The 17,490-nt window shown below is 31.4% G+C and overlaps 1 protein-coding gene across 1 annotated transcript in view; it reads left to right on the top strand.

Annotated features, from left to right (window-relative positions):
• DPP10 (dipeptidyl peptidase like 10) overlaps nt 1-17,490 on the top strand; it is an 817,253-nt gene that overhangs the window by 723,291 nt on the left and 76,472 nt on the right. The window contains exons 8-10 of the mRNA XM_031959980.1: nt 679-799; nt 4,478-4,632; nt 13,864-13,961. Coding sequence (XP_031815840.1) covers nt 679-799; nt 4,478-4,632; nt 13,864-13,961 — 374 coding nt within the window. The remainder of the gene's footprint in view (nt 1-678; nt 800-4,477; nt 4,633-13,863; nt 13,962-17,490) is intronic.

Raw genomic sequence — 17,490 nt, 5'->3', positions numbered from 1 at the left:
AGAATATTTCAATGTAGTATGTTTCAATGTAAAAAAAAAAAAGTTGTATAAATAGAATAATCTATGCCAAATAGGATAGACATATGCATACTGTCTAAATATGAAAAAGCTATTATACTTCAGGCCAAAATTGCACCTAGCTTAAGTTTCACCTAGCCTAAGTGTACCAAATTTTAGATCAAGTATAAAGAAGTTCCTGAGTATAAGAGAGATTGCTAAAATAGATGAGGTGAAACTTTTAAAAACATGTGTAAACTGATGTATGTGTTACATACATGTCCAAATGAAAATTGAATGTTAATAAGACCAGAATTTCATAACAATTAGCTACTGAAAGTATTTATATATGCTCATCATTATGTATATATGTGTATGTGTGTAAGTGTGAATATATATGTGTGTGTACATATATAAACACACATATATACACAAATGTGTGTGCCTATATACATATACATATATACACATAAATATATGTGTGTATGTATATATATATATATATGTATATATATATATATATGTCTTCATGTAAACATTCCTATCTATCCAAGCATGTGGGTATGTTTTGTTGTAACACGATGATAAACATAATAAGATTGTTGGCTAATCCTATCAGTCAGAAAAAAAGTTAAAACTATTACTGTACCAACTCTGATTTTGAAATATTTCCTGATACAGATTTACATTTTTGAAAATAACATCTACTATCAACCTGATGTAAAGAGCAGTTCATTGCGACTGACATCTTCAGGAAAAGAAGGAATTATTTTTAATGGAATTGCTGACTGGTTATATGAAGGTGAGTTTAGTGAATTTGATTTTGAAAGAATGCAAATGGAAAGTCTACAGAAGAAATCTGTTCATTTCAGAACAATATTCTTAGCTTTTTTTCTTCTCATTTCCCTTCAAAATCTATGCTTATATATCTTGTATGTTTTCATATATCTTCTGTTGTGATTTGCATCTACTTATATTTCCCCACTTTTTTGTCAAGCAAGATGAGTTTTTATTAGAGATAAGGCTTAACTAATAATACTGAGTGTTAGCTTTATAAATAATCAGATTGGAAACAAGCTGTCCTGGAAGGAAGAAAAGAAAACAGATTAAAAATGCTATATAGTTAAGCACAGGCAGACTATATGAAAACATCCTGATTTTACTCACACCCATTGGTAATAATCTGTCATATTTAAAAACATCATCTACTTATGACATAATTTGCGATAAGAATAAGTGATATTTGTATTTTGAGATTCATTCAACACCTCCACTACAGAATCCCAGAGCAGTTGGAGAGCATAATAATGTAGAGGAAAAAAAAAAAAAATATATATATATATATATATATATATATATATATATATGATAATCGTTATCACATACTTTCATGCTTCTACTTTATTTTTTATTTCTCCTTTCAAAATCAGAAAATAGACTAAGAATATTTAGAAATAGTTATATAAGAAACAACTGAATTTGTGTGCCCAAATTTATCATGTGTCTCTTAGTAAATGTAATATTTTACATTTCGATAGGTATTCAAAGCATACCTATTGGGAACTGCTTTCAAAGGTACATATTTGTCTTTAGAGGCCTCTAATTTCCCTTTTCGATATTCTCATTATATTATTGCAAAAGATTATGATTAGAGAATTTGATCTCTTTTCTAAAGAAATTTAGAAATAAGACATATAACATGTTAGCCTACAAATTATAAAGATAATTGGATCCACTACTTTGCTCTGGTTATACTACATAACTATTTTGGATAGTCTTTGAAGGCATTTGAAGGTAGTAAAAGCTTCATTTCAAAGAGGGAAGCTAAGTTCCTTGAAACAATGAGGGCACAAATTCTGTACTCTTTTATGTTAGACATGTGTCTGAGTAGGAGGAATAATGCTGGAACAATATTCTAAGTTTAAAACTTTGCCAAATTAGTATGATTTTAAAATATGCTAGTCTCACATCCTTCAGAATCTTATGATATATTCTTATACTGATTATTAGAGTCCCATTTGTGTTGCCCACATCTGGACTGCCTTTTCTCAGTACTGTCACTTGTACTTTACAACTTGTCTTTATCAAAACATTTCAGTACTTTCCAGAGGCTCAAAGGCTTTAATCTATAATAGTATGTATATGACTTTCTTATCATCATTTCTAAATGTTTATTGGTTTACATTTATTAAATTTATTACAAATTAAATTCAACTTAGCCACAGAATCATGAAAACTAACATTGAAATTAATTTTTACAAATTAAAACTTCCCTTCTTTGTTATAGCACAACAAATTCAATAAATAGTGATGTGTATTATCCTAAATTGATTTTTTCTGCAGTAGGCAGTGTTTTTTTGTTTAAATGATACATGTTTCATGTAAATGTGAGAGGTCAGAACTATTAACAGGGGTTGGTACTACTTTTTTAAAATATCAATTTTGTTTAAAGTCTTTTTTTTAAAAAGTGCTACTCAACACTCAAAGAAAGCTGAAACAAGTGAATCATATTATGTAATGAAATTGTTTACTGAAATTTCAAAGAGAAAATAAAATTTTCAAAATGAAAGACCATTTAAACATGATTCAACAAATGCAATTCAATATTATTGTTTTTACATTGCATAATTATGTGGCATCTTAATTAAATCTGACATATCAAAACAACATTTTTTATTTGAAAATAAAACTTAAAAATATCAAGTTACTGGATATCTGGCATTCTCCAGAGCATTTTTTATTAAAATTTAATCATTTTTAGTTCTCTGAGTAAATGGAAATAAAATGTTATTTTATTCATATGTTCAACCTTCTTACCACCAAACATTCAATGATTTTCTTAAATATAAGAAACTTGATGTGTTATGTCTTTTGGACACATGCATAAATGATCAGAGAATAAAAAGGAAGAGAATACTATGTTGTACACAGTGGTTAAAATCTGACACCATCAGTAACTCTGTATTGCTTCATGAAATAATCCACAAAGATACAAAATTAACTCTACAATATTGAATACCAGACTAAACTTTATGGCATTTTCTATGTCAATCTGCAAATTTTTTCTTCTTACTTTTTGTTCTTTTTATAATTGTTGCTGGAACATTACATATATATATATATAATTCCATCTGCTCTGCGTAGAATCTAATACAGTGTAGTCAAAAGAACAAAAATGAAATTTAAACTAACAGTGGAGGCAATATGATTTATTTGTTTGTTTGTTTGTTTTTTCCTGAGGCAATTGGGATTAAGTGACTTCCCCAGGGTCACACAACTAGGAAATATTAAGTGTCTGAGACCAGATTTGAATTCAGGTCCTCCTGACTTCAGGCCAGTGCTCTATCCACTGTACCATCTAGCTGCCCCAATATGATTTATAAAAAACGTCATATAAATATTATAAGTAATATATATTTTGGATTATAAAACTCCATTAGTTTTGTTTGTTTGTTTGTTTGTTTGTTTTTATTCTTCCTTTTTGTTCCTAATAGTAACTATAACTTAAGGACTTTTCCTTAGTATTATATCAGGACTTGTGGGTATCTGTATGTTTGTTTTTTAAAATGACCCTTTCCCCTCGCTTGATATATGTTATTTCTATTGAAAGATTATTTAATTTTATTTTGGACATATTATACCTGGCAATATATCTTTTTGAAAGGTAGAACTTATTGGATGATAGTTCTTACATAGAGTAGATTTTGAATATCTTAAGAATGGGCTGGGGTATTATTTGCCTCATGTTAAGCATAGTGACTTATTAATACTTCTGAAATAAGTCAAATTTCACATTCACTTGAATACTTATGCCCATACTTTCCTTTTGACCTCCAAATTCATTCTAGCATTTTGTGTCTATATCAGTCTCTTGTCACTAACTATATAGTAGTTAAATAACCAACTTTTCATATGCATATATATGTGCATTTATATATATTATATATATAACTGTTGTACATACTTACACACATAAACAGACATAGACATGCATATGTATATGAGCCATCAAGGGATTTGCTAATCCCCTAAAAACTATTTTTCATTCTTCTTCTTGTTATTCTACTTGTATTGTGCTGTATGGGGTATCAAGATGTTACTCAATGTATTATATTGCTGAATAAAGGAATGTTGAAGTGAATTTAATATTGATCCAAAGAAACTAATTATGAATAAAAACTTCCATCAATCCACTCTCTTTCTGTTTGCCCTTCCTAATCTTTTTATCTCCTCATATCTACCCCAAATGAACATGGAATCTTGAATACTTGCTTTATATATTAATTTATGTATACATATTTTACCATTAAATTAGCAAATGACATGACAAACATGATGTGTTTTAGGTTTAATCAACAACAAATTTAAACTGAATACAAGGGGGGAACTAGATAATTCATTCAGAATTCAAGAACATATGCCTGTGGATTAGTGAACCCATGTTTGCATAAATGATGTCAAAGAATGTTATTTGTTCTAGAGGAACTTCTACATTCCCATATTGCTCATTGGTGGTCCCCTGATGGAGAAAGACTTGCATTCTTGATGATAAATGACTCCTTGGTACCGAACATGGTTATTCCTCGCTTTACTGGAGGGCTATATCCCAAAGCAAAACAGTATCCATATCCTAAGGTAAGTTTAATGGAATTGGCCTGGCAATCTTGTCTTCTTTGGTTAGTAGACTAAATGTTAACATTGTTCAGTCCCCAAAGAGTAATAGAAGCTATAATTCTTTCTGCTCTCAGATTGTCATTTGACATCTTATACTGCTTTTCTAGAAGAGATGGAGGGTAGTTTATCAATGTGACACTTTTGTTGAGGGCCAAAATTCATCTTGAGAATTTTGGTAGTTTTCTGGTATAACATCTTTCTGGTTTTTGTTTTCTTATATTACTCTCTCTCTCCTTAGGCATCTTTTCTTCTCTTCCTTTTTACTTTCCTCTTCCCTCTTCCCTCTTCCCCCTCCCCTCAATGTACCTTCTGATTTTTTTCAGATGTCTACTCTGTTCATAATGTCTACTACAGGTTTTATAATCTGTGAAAATGGGCAATTCAGTTATCTCCCTAAACCTCAGTTTATTTAGGCAATGAATGAGAAATAAAATCTATGTGATCTCAAAGGATCTAGTGTACTCTGAAGTTTTATGATTCTATAATTCTACTTTTGTTTTCCTCTTCTTTGCTATTTCTCCTTCTGCCCATCCTTCTTTTTTTTTTTTTTTTCATTGTCTCTTATATTGTCAGATGCAAATAATGCTGATCAGCAGTGAGTGATGTTAGGACCAAGGGTCAAGTTTGAGCATTCTCTCAACTAGGGACACCAAGAAAGGGAATGATTACCCAAAGCTTTCCAATTCTATTCCTTTGTTCCCTCACATACATATTTAGACTATTCATTGTAACCATTATGGAAAAAGATAACTAATGGAATATTATGATTTAAATAGTTAATCTTACTTTTCTTGATTATTCCCCATTTTAAAATATCACACAAAAATAGTTGTGAAAGAAAAAGAAAGATAAAATACTTTATGTTCTCCAAACCCCCTTAATCTTAAAGTACTATCCTCAAAAACTATTAATTATAACTAATTAATCACTGTACAAAACATCATTATAAATTAATATATAGATTTTCAGTTCAATTCTACAAGCATACCTTAAAATGAGAAATATTTGACAATATATTTTTATGAGATTGTAAAAACTGCAATAATTGTGTATCATTAGACATGTCCCTCCCTAAATATAAACACACACACACACACACATACACACATACACATACATGCACATGCACACACACATGCATACCCTTGAGATGTATATATACATTGTTTCCTGGGTCTGTGACCATTATTCATCATTTTTTATTTGCATTTAAAAAAATATTCTAATTTCAGTAGTCCTGACTACTCACTCTATTTCCTCAGAAACTCAGCTCTTTGCCTAAAAACTCTATTTAAATTCAAACATCTCATTCAGTATTTGATGCACTAACCTCCCCATGCACCTATGGAGAGTATGTGGCAAGGTTCTGTCCCATGCACTTATCCAATGACATTTTTTTCCCATTTCTGTAACTGGCATACCATATCATAGTGTTACTATTAAGAAACATTTCACTCCACTCAAGATCTGCACATTTTCCTTTTCATATATCATTTCTAAAACCATTCTCTAATATGTTATATTATACTGTAGTTCTCAACCTAATATAAAAGTATACAAAACAAAAATAAATATACATAACCAAATATAACAAATACCCTCACTGGCTTTGATATATATTCATACAATATTATGTATATATGATTTCTGTACCATAAATCTCTCATCTGTCAAGAGAAGTTAACATATTTCATGATCCTTCCCCTGATATCCTCAATGGTCATTGTTTTGATCATAATTATGATAGAATTCAATGTTATTTGTTATTGCAACATTATTATTGTATAAACTATTCTCCTTGTTATGTTCATATTATTCTTAATCAGTTTACAAAAAATTCACAAATTTTAATGTTAATCATTTTGATATTATGTGTAAATTATTCTTCTAGTTCTACTTGGCTAACTCTCTATCAGATTATACAAATATTTTCTAGTCCCTCTGAAATCATGTTTTCTGTGTTCATCCATATTCCATTATTCTTTTATATTCATAACCAAAGTATTTTAGCCATTCTTCAATTGATGGATATCTTTTTTACTTTCCAGTTTATTTCTACCACAAATTGGCCTTGTAAAAATATTTTTCACATGAATAATCCAGTTTGATGCTCACAATTACCTTGTTAAATTGCAAGCATAATTGTTATCACTATTTGACAGTTCAGAAAACATAGGCCAGAAAGGATATGACTTTTTCATGTGAGTAATTGAGCCAGGATTTAAACCCAGATCTTCTGTCTCTTTGTTTGGTATTGGTTGCATTATTCCATGTGACCTTAAGGATCTGTTTCTATAGCAAATTTGTGCAAAAGGAAATATATCATATAAGGAGATATCAAGTTAAGTTCTTAATTCTGTCAATAGAAGATCCAAAAGATTAGGTTTTGGCTACAAAGATAAGGCTAGATTTTTGTTTCTATTGGTTCATGTTGGTCATCTTTTCTAAATCTAAGAAACAAAGAATTGTTTCTTCCTTTTGGATAAGGGTTTATAAAATAATTTTTTAAGTAAAACAATATTTGGAAAAGGGGAAATAAAAATGCATATTGTTATGCATTATAGAAAATTAGCATAAGATAGGACATAACAGTATAGTCAAATCATTAGCAATTCACAAAAGGGTTCTATTAGTCTGTTTTGCTAATCTCAGGTTAATCTTCTTAATTAAAACTACCTCCTTTAATTTTAATTTTAAATCCTATTAAAATCACAACTAATTATTATTAAGTTTGATATTTCTGAATCACAGAAGAAAATAATCTATTTATTTGAAGTCTATATGGCAACTTTTATATTGAAATGTAAAATGGATGAGTAATCCTTAGTTTTAAGAGTATAAAATAATTGAAATTTTCTAAGTCAAATGTTTGTCTGGACCTGCTCTATAGAGGACCTGCTAAATCGTGATTATGAATGAGGAGTAAAGGGGCAGAACTCATGAAGATGGTCAAACAGGAGTCCATTTATTCAAAAATTTCTCAGCCACATACTCTAATACACATATATAACTATAACACACTGCACATACGCTAACTATAGAATACTGTACATGCAGGAATCATATAAACAACTTGCTGTTGGGTGCAGATGTTTCCTTGCCACTTTAGTATAACTCTACTTTAATTACAACACAGGTTGTCATGTCTCCTGACTTCTCAGGAAAGCCAAGATACCCCTAGGACCATGGGGAGCTAAAGCAGATGCATCAGCAGGGTTCCTTTTACTGGACTAACAGGTCTTATATCTGGTCCAAGGTTCCTCACTATCTGTGGCATTCTGCATCTCCTACTTTCTTTTATTTTAAATGAAGCAGGTATACATCAGTGGTTAAATCCATAAAACAAGTTTCAGCATGGAAAGAATCACATAAGCAAGTAGTAATATAATAATATGAATAAACAAGATACTATAAAAGACGTCTATGAGTCCCAGAAGAAAGGCATACAAAATAATTATTAATTCACAACCACACATACACTTCATTCAGTAGCCAAGAGATAGTCTAAAGCCAATATATTATCCATCACTTCATGTGTCAGGGAATCCAACAATTCCTGCAGGTTTTGAAATCCTGCATCAGTCTCATTTGCAATTATTTTTATGTTCATGGCAATATTCGTTAGTCAGTTGCCATAAAAATAGGGCTAAAAAATAGTGACAGATGTACTCAGAGATGGAACCACCCAGTGTTTCCTAGGTCTTCTTATTGAGTTCGAGGTTCTTATCTTTTTTCTGCCTTTCTCTGATGGACAAGATGGATACAGTATGTCAGGATCCATCAGATTCCTTCTCCATCTGTAGAGTGTCTATAGAGACACAAGCAAACCTTCTGCCCTAAACAGTTTACATATACTTTCCATTCACTGCTTGCAGACCTCTATACATCACCTGGCAATTATCTAAAGATATCAAAGCTGCTCACACTGGACACTACCCTTATAAAACCTTTTCTGCCAGAGACAGTGCATTCTCATCAAAATCCAAAAAGATTAATAGTATAAAGGGTTAAATTTACAAGTTCTCTAAAGTTACCTATGGCTCCCTCTATCTTTTGTTTTTGGAGGAGCATTTTGATATCTCTGTTCCTCCTCTATATTATTGCCTGTCTTTGAAGATTAAATGGTATACCAGTGTTGTATGAAATCTGATACTGTACATAAAAGTACGCAAAATGTTTGGAAGTATATGCAAGTTCATTATCTGTTTTTATTGCTTGTGGCACTTCCACAACTGCAAAGGCCTGTGTAAGTAATTTAGTGACCACCTAGGTTGTCTCTTTTGCTGCTGGAATTGCAAAAATAAATCATAAAACATAGATAAAAGACAGATGGCCAAAGAGAAATTCCATTCAAAATAACTGTCAACAGTATAAAATATTTGGGAATCTATCTACCAAAGGAAAGTCAGGAATTATATGAGCAAAATTACAAAAAACTTTCCACACAAATAAAGTCAGATTTAAATAATTGGAAAAATATTAAGTGCTCTTGGATAGGCCAAGCAAATATAATAAAAATGACAATACTCCCTAAACAAATATTTTATTTAATGCTATACCAATCAGACTTCCAAAAATATATTTTAATGATCTAGAAAAAATAACAACAAAATTCATATGGAAGAACAAAAGGTCAAGAATCTCAAGGGAATTAATGAAAAAAATCAAATGAAGGTGGCCTAACTGTACCTGATCTAAAACTATATTATAAAGCAGCAGTCACCAAAACTATCTGGTATTGGGTAAGAAATAGACTAGTTGATCAGTGGAATAGGTTAGGGTCACAAGACAAAATAGTCAACTATAGCAATTTAGTGTTTGACAAACCCAAAGATCCTAACTTTTGGGATAAGAACTCACTATCTGACAAAAACTGCTGGGAAAACTGGAAATTAGTATGACAGAAATTAGGCATGGACTCATGCTTAACACTGGATACCAAGATAAGATCAAAATGAATTCATGATTTAGGCATAAAGAATGAGATTATAAATAAATTAAAGGAATATAGGATAGTTTACCTCTCAGACTTGTGGAGGAGGAAGAAATTTGTGACCAAAGATGAACTAGAGATCATTATTGATCACAAAATAGAAAATTTTGATCATATCAAATTAAAAAGCTTTTGTACAAACAAAACTAATGCCAACAAGATTAGAAGGGAAGCAACAAACTGGAAAACATCTTCACAGTTAAAGGTTCTGATAAAGGCCTCATTTCCAAAATATATAGAGAATTGACTCTAATTTATAAGAAATCAAGGAATTCTCCAATTGATAAATGGTCAAAGGATATGAACAGACAATTTTCAGATGATGAAATTCAAACTATTTCCACTCATATGAAAGTGTTTCAAATTGCTATTGATCAGAGAAATGCAAATTAAGACAACTCTGAGATACACTACACACCTGTCAGATTGGCTAAGATGACAGGAAAAAATAATGATGAATGTTGGAGTGGATGCGGGAAAACTGGGACACTGATGCATTGTTGGTGGGGTTGTGAACAAATCCAACCATTCTGGAAAGCAATCTGGAATTATGCCCAAAAAGTTATTAAACTGTGCATACCCTTTGATCCAGCAGTGCTACTACTGGGCTTATACCCCAAAGAGATACTACAGAAGGGAAAGGGACCTGTATGTGCCAAAATGTTTGGTGCAGCTCTGTTTGTATTGGCTAGAAACTGGAAAATGAATGGATGCCCATCAATTGGAGAATGGTTGGGTAAATTGTGGTATATGAATGTTATGGAATATTATTGTTCTGTAAGAAATGACCAGCAGGATGAATTCAGAGAGGCTTGGAGAGACTTACATGAACTGATGCTAAGTGAAATGAGAAGAAGTAGGAGATCATTATATACTTCAACAACAATACTATGACGATGTATTCTTATGAGAGTGGATTTCTTTGACAAAGAGAAGACCTAACTCAGTTTCAATTGATCAATGATGGACAGAAGCAGCTACGCCCAAAGAAAGAACACTGGGAAATGAATGTAAACTGTTTGCATTTTTGTTTTTCTTCCCCGGTCATTTCTACCTTCTGAATCCAATTCTCCCTGTGCAATAAGAGAACTGTTCAGTTCTGCACACATACATTGTGTCTAGGATATACTGTGACATATTTAACATGTATAGAACTGCTTGCCATCTGCCAGAGGGGGTGGAGGGAAGGAGGGGAAAAATGGAACAGAAGTGAGTGCAAGGGATAATATTGTAAAAAATTACCCTGGCATGGGTTCTGTCAATAAAAATTTATTAAAAAAAAAAAAGACAGATGGCCAAAAGATTTATAATGCATCACATCCATCTGTCAGATTTCATTGGGCCTCAAACAATGAGAGTTCTTCCCTGCAGGGAGTGTAGGAGCATGGAAAGCAAGGTAAGTTCTACAGACTAATATGATGCTCCTAGCTTCTTTTGTTATCTCAAACTAAAGACATGAAGCTTATGCAGCCTTATGATATTTAGAATGAGATTCTTGGGCAGCCTGAAATAAGGGAGTGCTGGCTAACATGATGAAAAGGAGATCTGCCTTTGAGTGTCCATTAAAAAAAAATAGGATCTGGAAGACCAGTATGAAAGGTAACATGCAAGTAGTAATACTTACCTGGTGATTTCTCATTTGCTCCTGAAGTTCCTTAAAAAGCTGAAATATGTCAGAGACTACAAATTTTATTTGGGCTGTGGCAATTCTTTGTACCACATCTGCTGAATAAGGTGAATCAGATATTATATTTATATCTCCTGGATGGTAAGTGAGAGCTAGCATAATTGCATACAACTCGTTCTGCTGAGTGGACTGAAAGGAAGTTCTGACTATTCTTTTTATAGCTAAGTCTTATATTTGGGCACATCTGTAAAGATTGTCAGTCCTTTAAGAGGGATCTCAGAAATGTTGTCTTCAAGAATTGGACAATTATTTAATAGCTGGGCTGTTTTTAAGGAGGACCTGTGCATGAAATTTGGAGCTATGGCCAATATGCCACTCTGGAATGCTTTCATAGCATACATTAATTTTAATATTAATATAAAGGTCATATGCCAGATAACTGTATTATTCATGTAATGGCCTTTAACAACATTCTAGTCACAAGTACTGGGTAAAGAATAAGGCTTTGGTCTGATTGTGCTATTTTTGCTATGGTTTTTCTATCATTAGGGGTTAGGATTTCATAAGCCAAATTTTCTAACAGCATTCTAAAGAAGATGATGTAGTTCATAGAGCATGCAAACCTTCTTCAGATCTTTGATAACTTCCAGATTAAAAGGACTATCTTCTCTTGATTTGATCTAGAGGGCCATTAGGTCAGGTTCTTCAGTCACAGGGCATGCTTACATTTTCAATTCAAATGTATCCCATCCTTCCTCCCCTGCTTTAAATAATGTCTCTTGTAATCAGGACATAGGAGGTATTAGGAATTTAGGGGGGATGTATAAAAAGAGTTAAATCTATCTTTCTATGACACATTTTTAAAAATAAGACTGCTGTAATATTCATATAAGATATTAATATAAATAATGATGGAAGATAGCATGTGTATAAGATACATAATATGATCTCTTATATACAGACAGATATGTAACCACATGGGATAATGTCTAGGAGAAAAATGGTTCAGTCCTTCATTTTCAACTTGTCCTCACATTTGAATTCCATAGCTTTCTTCAAAATTTTTAGGTAACCTTATCAACAAATTTTTGCAAAGTTGTTAATGACTATCAGTAATGGTAACATTTTAGTTCATTCAAATGAACATTATATTCTGACTTAAGCTGTTTCAGTAATCCCAATTTTGTTACCATAGATCTTTCTTTCAAATGCTTGCACTATTTCTCCTTTCCTCCTCTATTGGATATTTTCCAATTCATTTATATCATAAAACATCCAAATCATTCTTGGACATATCCCAACATATCCATTCCTCTGCTTTCAGTCAAAATTGTACAATTTCACTAATAACAGCTATTCTTCTGTCAAGGATTCCCATAATACTAATTAATTGTCTGAATGTATTAGCCAAAATCATTTCAAAACTAGTTAATCAATTATCTGAAGCTGATTTCAGAAGTATTCTTCATTAAAATTGCACAGTTGATAAAATTAGACTTTAGACTTTCTGTCCTTCTTCTATGCATTCTATTTTCCCCTATTGCCCTAAATTCCTGTTGGCAATCCATGCATATGCTGTTGCTACCCTCAGGTGTTGTAATCTGGATGAATGACAAAATTTTTCATATATTGATGTAAAATTGTTAATGCTGTGATTTTGACAAATATTTATACTTAAATTGGAGGAATATAAGAAGAAAACCAAAGGAATACAATGTTAAATTATAGAAGTTTAACCTTAAGAGGGACTAATAAGGATCATATAGTAGTGTTTCTTCATTTTAACGTGAAGGAACTAGAGCCCACATAGTTGAAATGATATGGACTTCATTACTCAAATTACTAAGTATGAACTCATGTTCAATCCCATATTTTCCAGTACCTCATCTTCAAAATCTTACACATCAACTTACCTTTCATTTGTACCAAAAGTCAGATACTGTGGTATCTGGGAAGATTGATTTTTTTTTCAATGAAGTATTCTTTATAGATCACAAATAATAGTAGAGTCAATACTTGTTATGACTGTCTGAATTATAGGGCCAGCCCCACAGACAGCATTCTTGGGAAGAAAAAATAACACTATATACTGAATAAACTAAGTGATTTCAAATAAACATTCATGACTGTCTAAATTAATGAATGGATAAAAAGACTGAGTAGTGTACAGCTAGTGAAATTTCTTGAGTTTGAAACTAGAATAGTTTCTAGCATCAAGAAATTATACATGTATTTTAAAAGAGGGAAAATGTTAAATGCTAGGAATAGGTTTCTTGAAATGTTGCATAGTATAATGAAATTTTACACTGTTAGAATCTGGAGACATGTATTTGAATTTTAGCTTTCCTAATAATGAATTGTAAGAGTATAAATGAGCTTCTTCTCAGAATTCCAGTTTATTGTTCTGTAAAATAAATATAATTAATCATATAGCTATTTTGATATTCAAATGAAATATTTGTTAGATTGTAATAGTGAAAAACTATAAGATTAAGATTATATTATTTTTTCAATTATCTCTCAGATTATTTTAATGCTTTCAACACATACTAACATTTTCATTTTCTCAAAGGCAGGTCAAGTGAACCCAACAGTTAAATTATATGTTGTGAACTTATATGGGCCCACTCATACCCTGGAGCTTATGCCACCTGACAGTTTCAAATCAAGGTACACCATTTTAATTTCATTTTCTGTGGAAATATTTTATTTGAATTAATATTCCATTGCCTCTTAGGAGGCAGAATAAAAACAACTGAAATTTTCTCCATTAATTTTGAAATAAATTTACCACAGGACTAACAGAAGTCTTGGTTTTGAGTTTCAATGACTAGCAATCCAATAATAAATCTAAGACTGCTATTGACATGGTGAATTATGCCATTGACAAGAGTGCTATTGACAAGTGAAATGATAGAGCTGGAGCAGTTTTTATGGAAGGCAATATTCAATTGAAATTTTTTTTTACTTGAAAAAAATAATACTGGGCTTTCTAATAAGAATGGCTTTTTTTAATGAGGTTTTTTTTTTTTTTAGAAAACCACAGCCAACAAAACATAAGTATTTTCTAAGAGGTTTGTCTACATCTTTCTGTTGCCAACATTGTCATTCTTCTCAGTCCAGGATAATTTAAGGATACTTTATAAAGAATAAAAACATGCTCCTTGCAGTGAGTATAATAATTCAAGGGACAGAATAAATATTTTAGATTTAAAGGCGAAAACCCTAATTTGAAATATGAGTGAACTCTACAGGAAGGAAACACTCAATTAGTTAGATATCATATCATCATATTTTCCACATGACCAGAATTATGGAATTAGATAACCATGATTAGAGAAGAAATAATATTGTCTATACTCTACCTTTTTTAAATGATCCATTAAAAGTGCTTAAATTGTCCTCTCTTATCTCACTGTTATAGCTGTGAAATCTTAAGGCACAGTTTCCATACTGGAAAAAAGTTTGACTTCAGGTCCAGAATGATGGAGTGTACAATTGCATTCTAAGGATTAGCCTAGTTAAATCTAAGAGACATATTACTATGCTCCCCATAGGAACTTTTGTTGGGTCATAAAAACCAATGGTAATAATCTAGTATGATAGAGAAAGAGGTTCATCATTGAACAGACTTCCTTAATCAATAAAAAATATAGACTTTTATGGTATTGAAAAAAAAAAAAAGAATGGGAGCTACAGATATATTTAGAATAACAAAGTCACTCATTGGATTAAATAATATATGTGTATATGTGTGTGTGTGTGTGTGTGTTAAAAATATTTGCACATATATATTATACTTTATTTTCAATGGTCAGGAAATTTATAAATAATTTTCAAAATAAACATTCATATTCACATTTGTCCCAAAATCTGGCAAAAAGATAAACTGGTGATACTTATCTGGATTTCAAGGATATTAGAAAATTTCAATAATATGAACCTATGTTTATATTGTAAAATAGATAATTTAAATTATAAATTATAATCTTTATTACTAATTTAGATAGCTATATTTTTTGCTTTAAAAATCAAGTTGTTTTCATCTGGAAACTATTAAAAAGGAGTTAGCCATATTGCTTTGGGAACAGAGGGAGCCTAAAAGACAGGGAAACTCTAGAAAAGTATATTTATTCATTTTTATGATTTTCCCAAAAAAGCATGATCATATATTAATGAGTTCTGAATGGAAAACTGATATAAAAAGCATATAAAATATGAATGGATCTGTATATGTGTATATGTACATGTGTAATGTGTGTGTTTGTATATGATAGTAAGGATTCAATTTTGAAAGAAAAAAAAATCTAAGATATCTACTCATTAAAATCAACAACTACTATTCCAGGGTATTAATAAAGCATGCTACTGACCTATTGACAGGGCAGTGATGAACTCAAGTTAGAGAATTAGAATACATTTGGGAAATGACCAATGTTGTTTACACTTGATGATACATATTTGCTACAGATTCCCTGTCTTTTTTTTCCTTCAAAATTAGAGGGCTTTGGAAAAGTAATAGGAAATATATTTTTAAAGCAAAATAAAATGAAAAGAAAAAATAAGGTTATTGACATAGCATTTTAAAACACAAACAAAATAGAACTCCAGAAATAATATAGGATAATTTTGAAAGCTACTGTTGAATTTACTATATGGTTAAAAAGAAAAATAATCTGTATGTAAAAGAGTTTTATGGTTTCATGTACACAATTCTTTTACCCTTCTACTTTATGTATGTACATTTTCATTTTATTGGAGGCACTTTAGTTTAGAATTTTAAAGAAAGAATTGAATGGACAAGAAGGAATTCCATTTTGGCCTAGTTTTTGGATCCCAGAGCATAATAGACAGGACATATTCTTGGTAGCATATACTATAAACTTACCATAAGAGGGAAAAATTGTCTTCTTTTATCTGCAATCATCCTCAATCTTGGCTCTGTAATTTGCATTCATAAACCTTTATATTTAATATTGGGCTGTGAGTACTATACATTTTAGTCATATATCTATTATTTCATAGGACAAAAGTAAGAAGGTTTTTCCTAATGATTTTATGTGGTTCTCTTCTTTTTCTATATTATATCATCATTCTCTGGGAGAGCAGGTTTCTTGGGGAGGTTGTCTGGAGGCAGCCTTAGTTTTGGTTCAAAGTAATAATCACTCCAAATGCAGCCAGGTATTAAAAGTTCAGATCTTTTATTGCTTCCTCCAAAATAGCCTGGTTAGTTTTCTTGGTGGCCTATCTCCCTCCTTGGTTCCAAGATCTCTTGCAGCTTGCCTTTTAGCTCTTCCAGGTTCTGCCTCTAGCTCAACTCTGACTTGTGACTTCTCAATCTCCAACTGATGCTCCCCTCTCAATCTTTTCAGCTGAACTCTCCTGACTGAGCTCAGCTGTTTTTATGCTCTTTTAGAGGTGTAAACTCAAAGGTTGACTCCTCATCTGAGAGTGGGATTATGGGAGGTGTGAATTTGGATATCTCATACTGAACCCTGAAATCTCCCAAACGTGTGAACTAATGTGTGAGCTAATGTTTGAACTCTCAAAGGTGTTAATTTAAGCATTGTTTCTATCAATTCCATTGAGTTATCACCTTGTTTCAAGGTCTGGCCCATAACATCTCCTTGTAAGATCAGATCAATCATACTGAACCATGCTAAATTAGATAATTATTGTCTCTATCAATTCTAATGACTTAACACTTTGTAAGGATTCCAGCAATTTTATAAAATAGAAATCAAGTTTTGTTGCTACTCTCAATTTCACATATGATGACAGGATGATAGAAAGTTGATATATTCCTGAAGCATCTTTTCCAAAATCAGCATTTTAAATCAACCAGGGTCAAGTAACATGATTAGGGTGGGGGGAATGAGAGGAGTTACCATTTCTTTTTTTGAACTACTGACATGTCTTTAAAAACGGTTAGTTCAAGTACCTACAATCTTCCTTCTCTACATGATGTCTTGATTCTGCTACTTGCTGCAAAATGGAAAGTTCATGATGTTTCTGCAGAGAAATATAAATTATTTTGGAAAAATAAAACATAGTAAATTTATTGGTATGCAATAAACTATACAATTTTATCTATATAATATGCAACTTCTCTCTGCTATATTTAATGGCTTTCTTGGATTTAGTGTTGAGTTCACAACATTTCTATACATTCTCTTTAATTCTTTATTAGGTAATAAAA

Source organism: Sarcophilus harrisii, chromosome 3, assembly GCF_902635505.1.
Source record: "Sarcophilus harrisii chromosome 3, mSarHar1.11, whole genome shotgun sequence".
NCBI lineage: Eukaryota > Metazoa > Chordata > Mammalia > Dasyuromorphia > Dasyuridae > Sarcophilus > Sarcophilus harrisii.
Note: the sequence above shows the minus strand (reverse complement) of the source record. Positions and strands in the feature narration are given on the sequence as shown.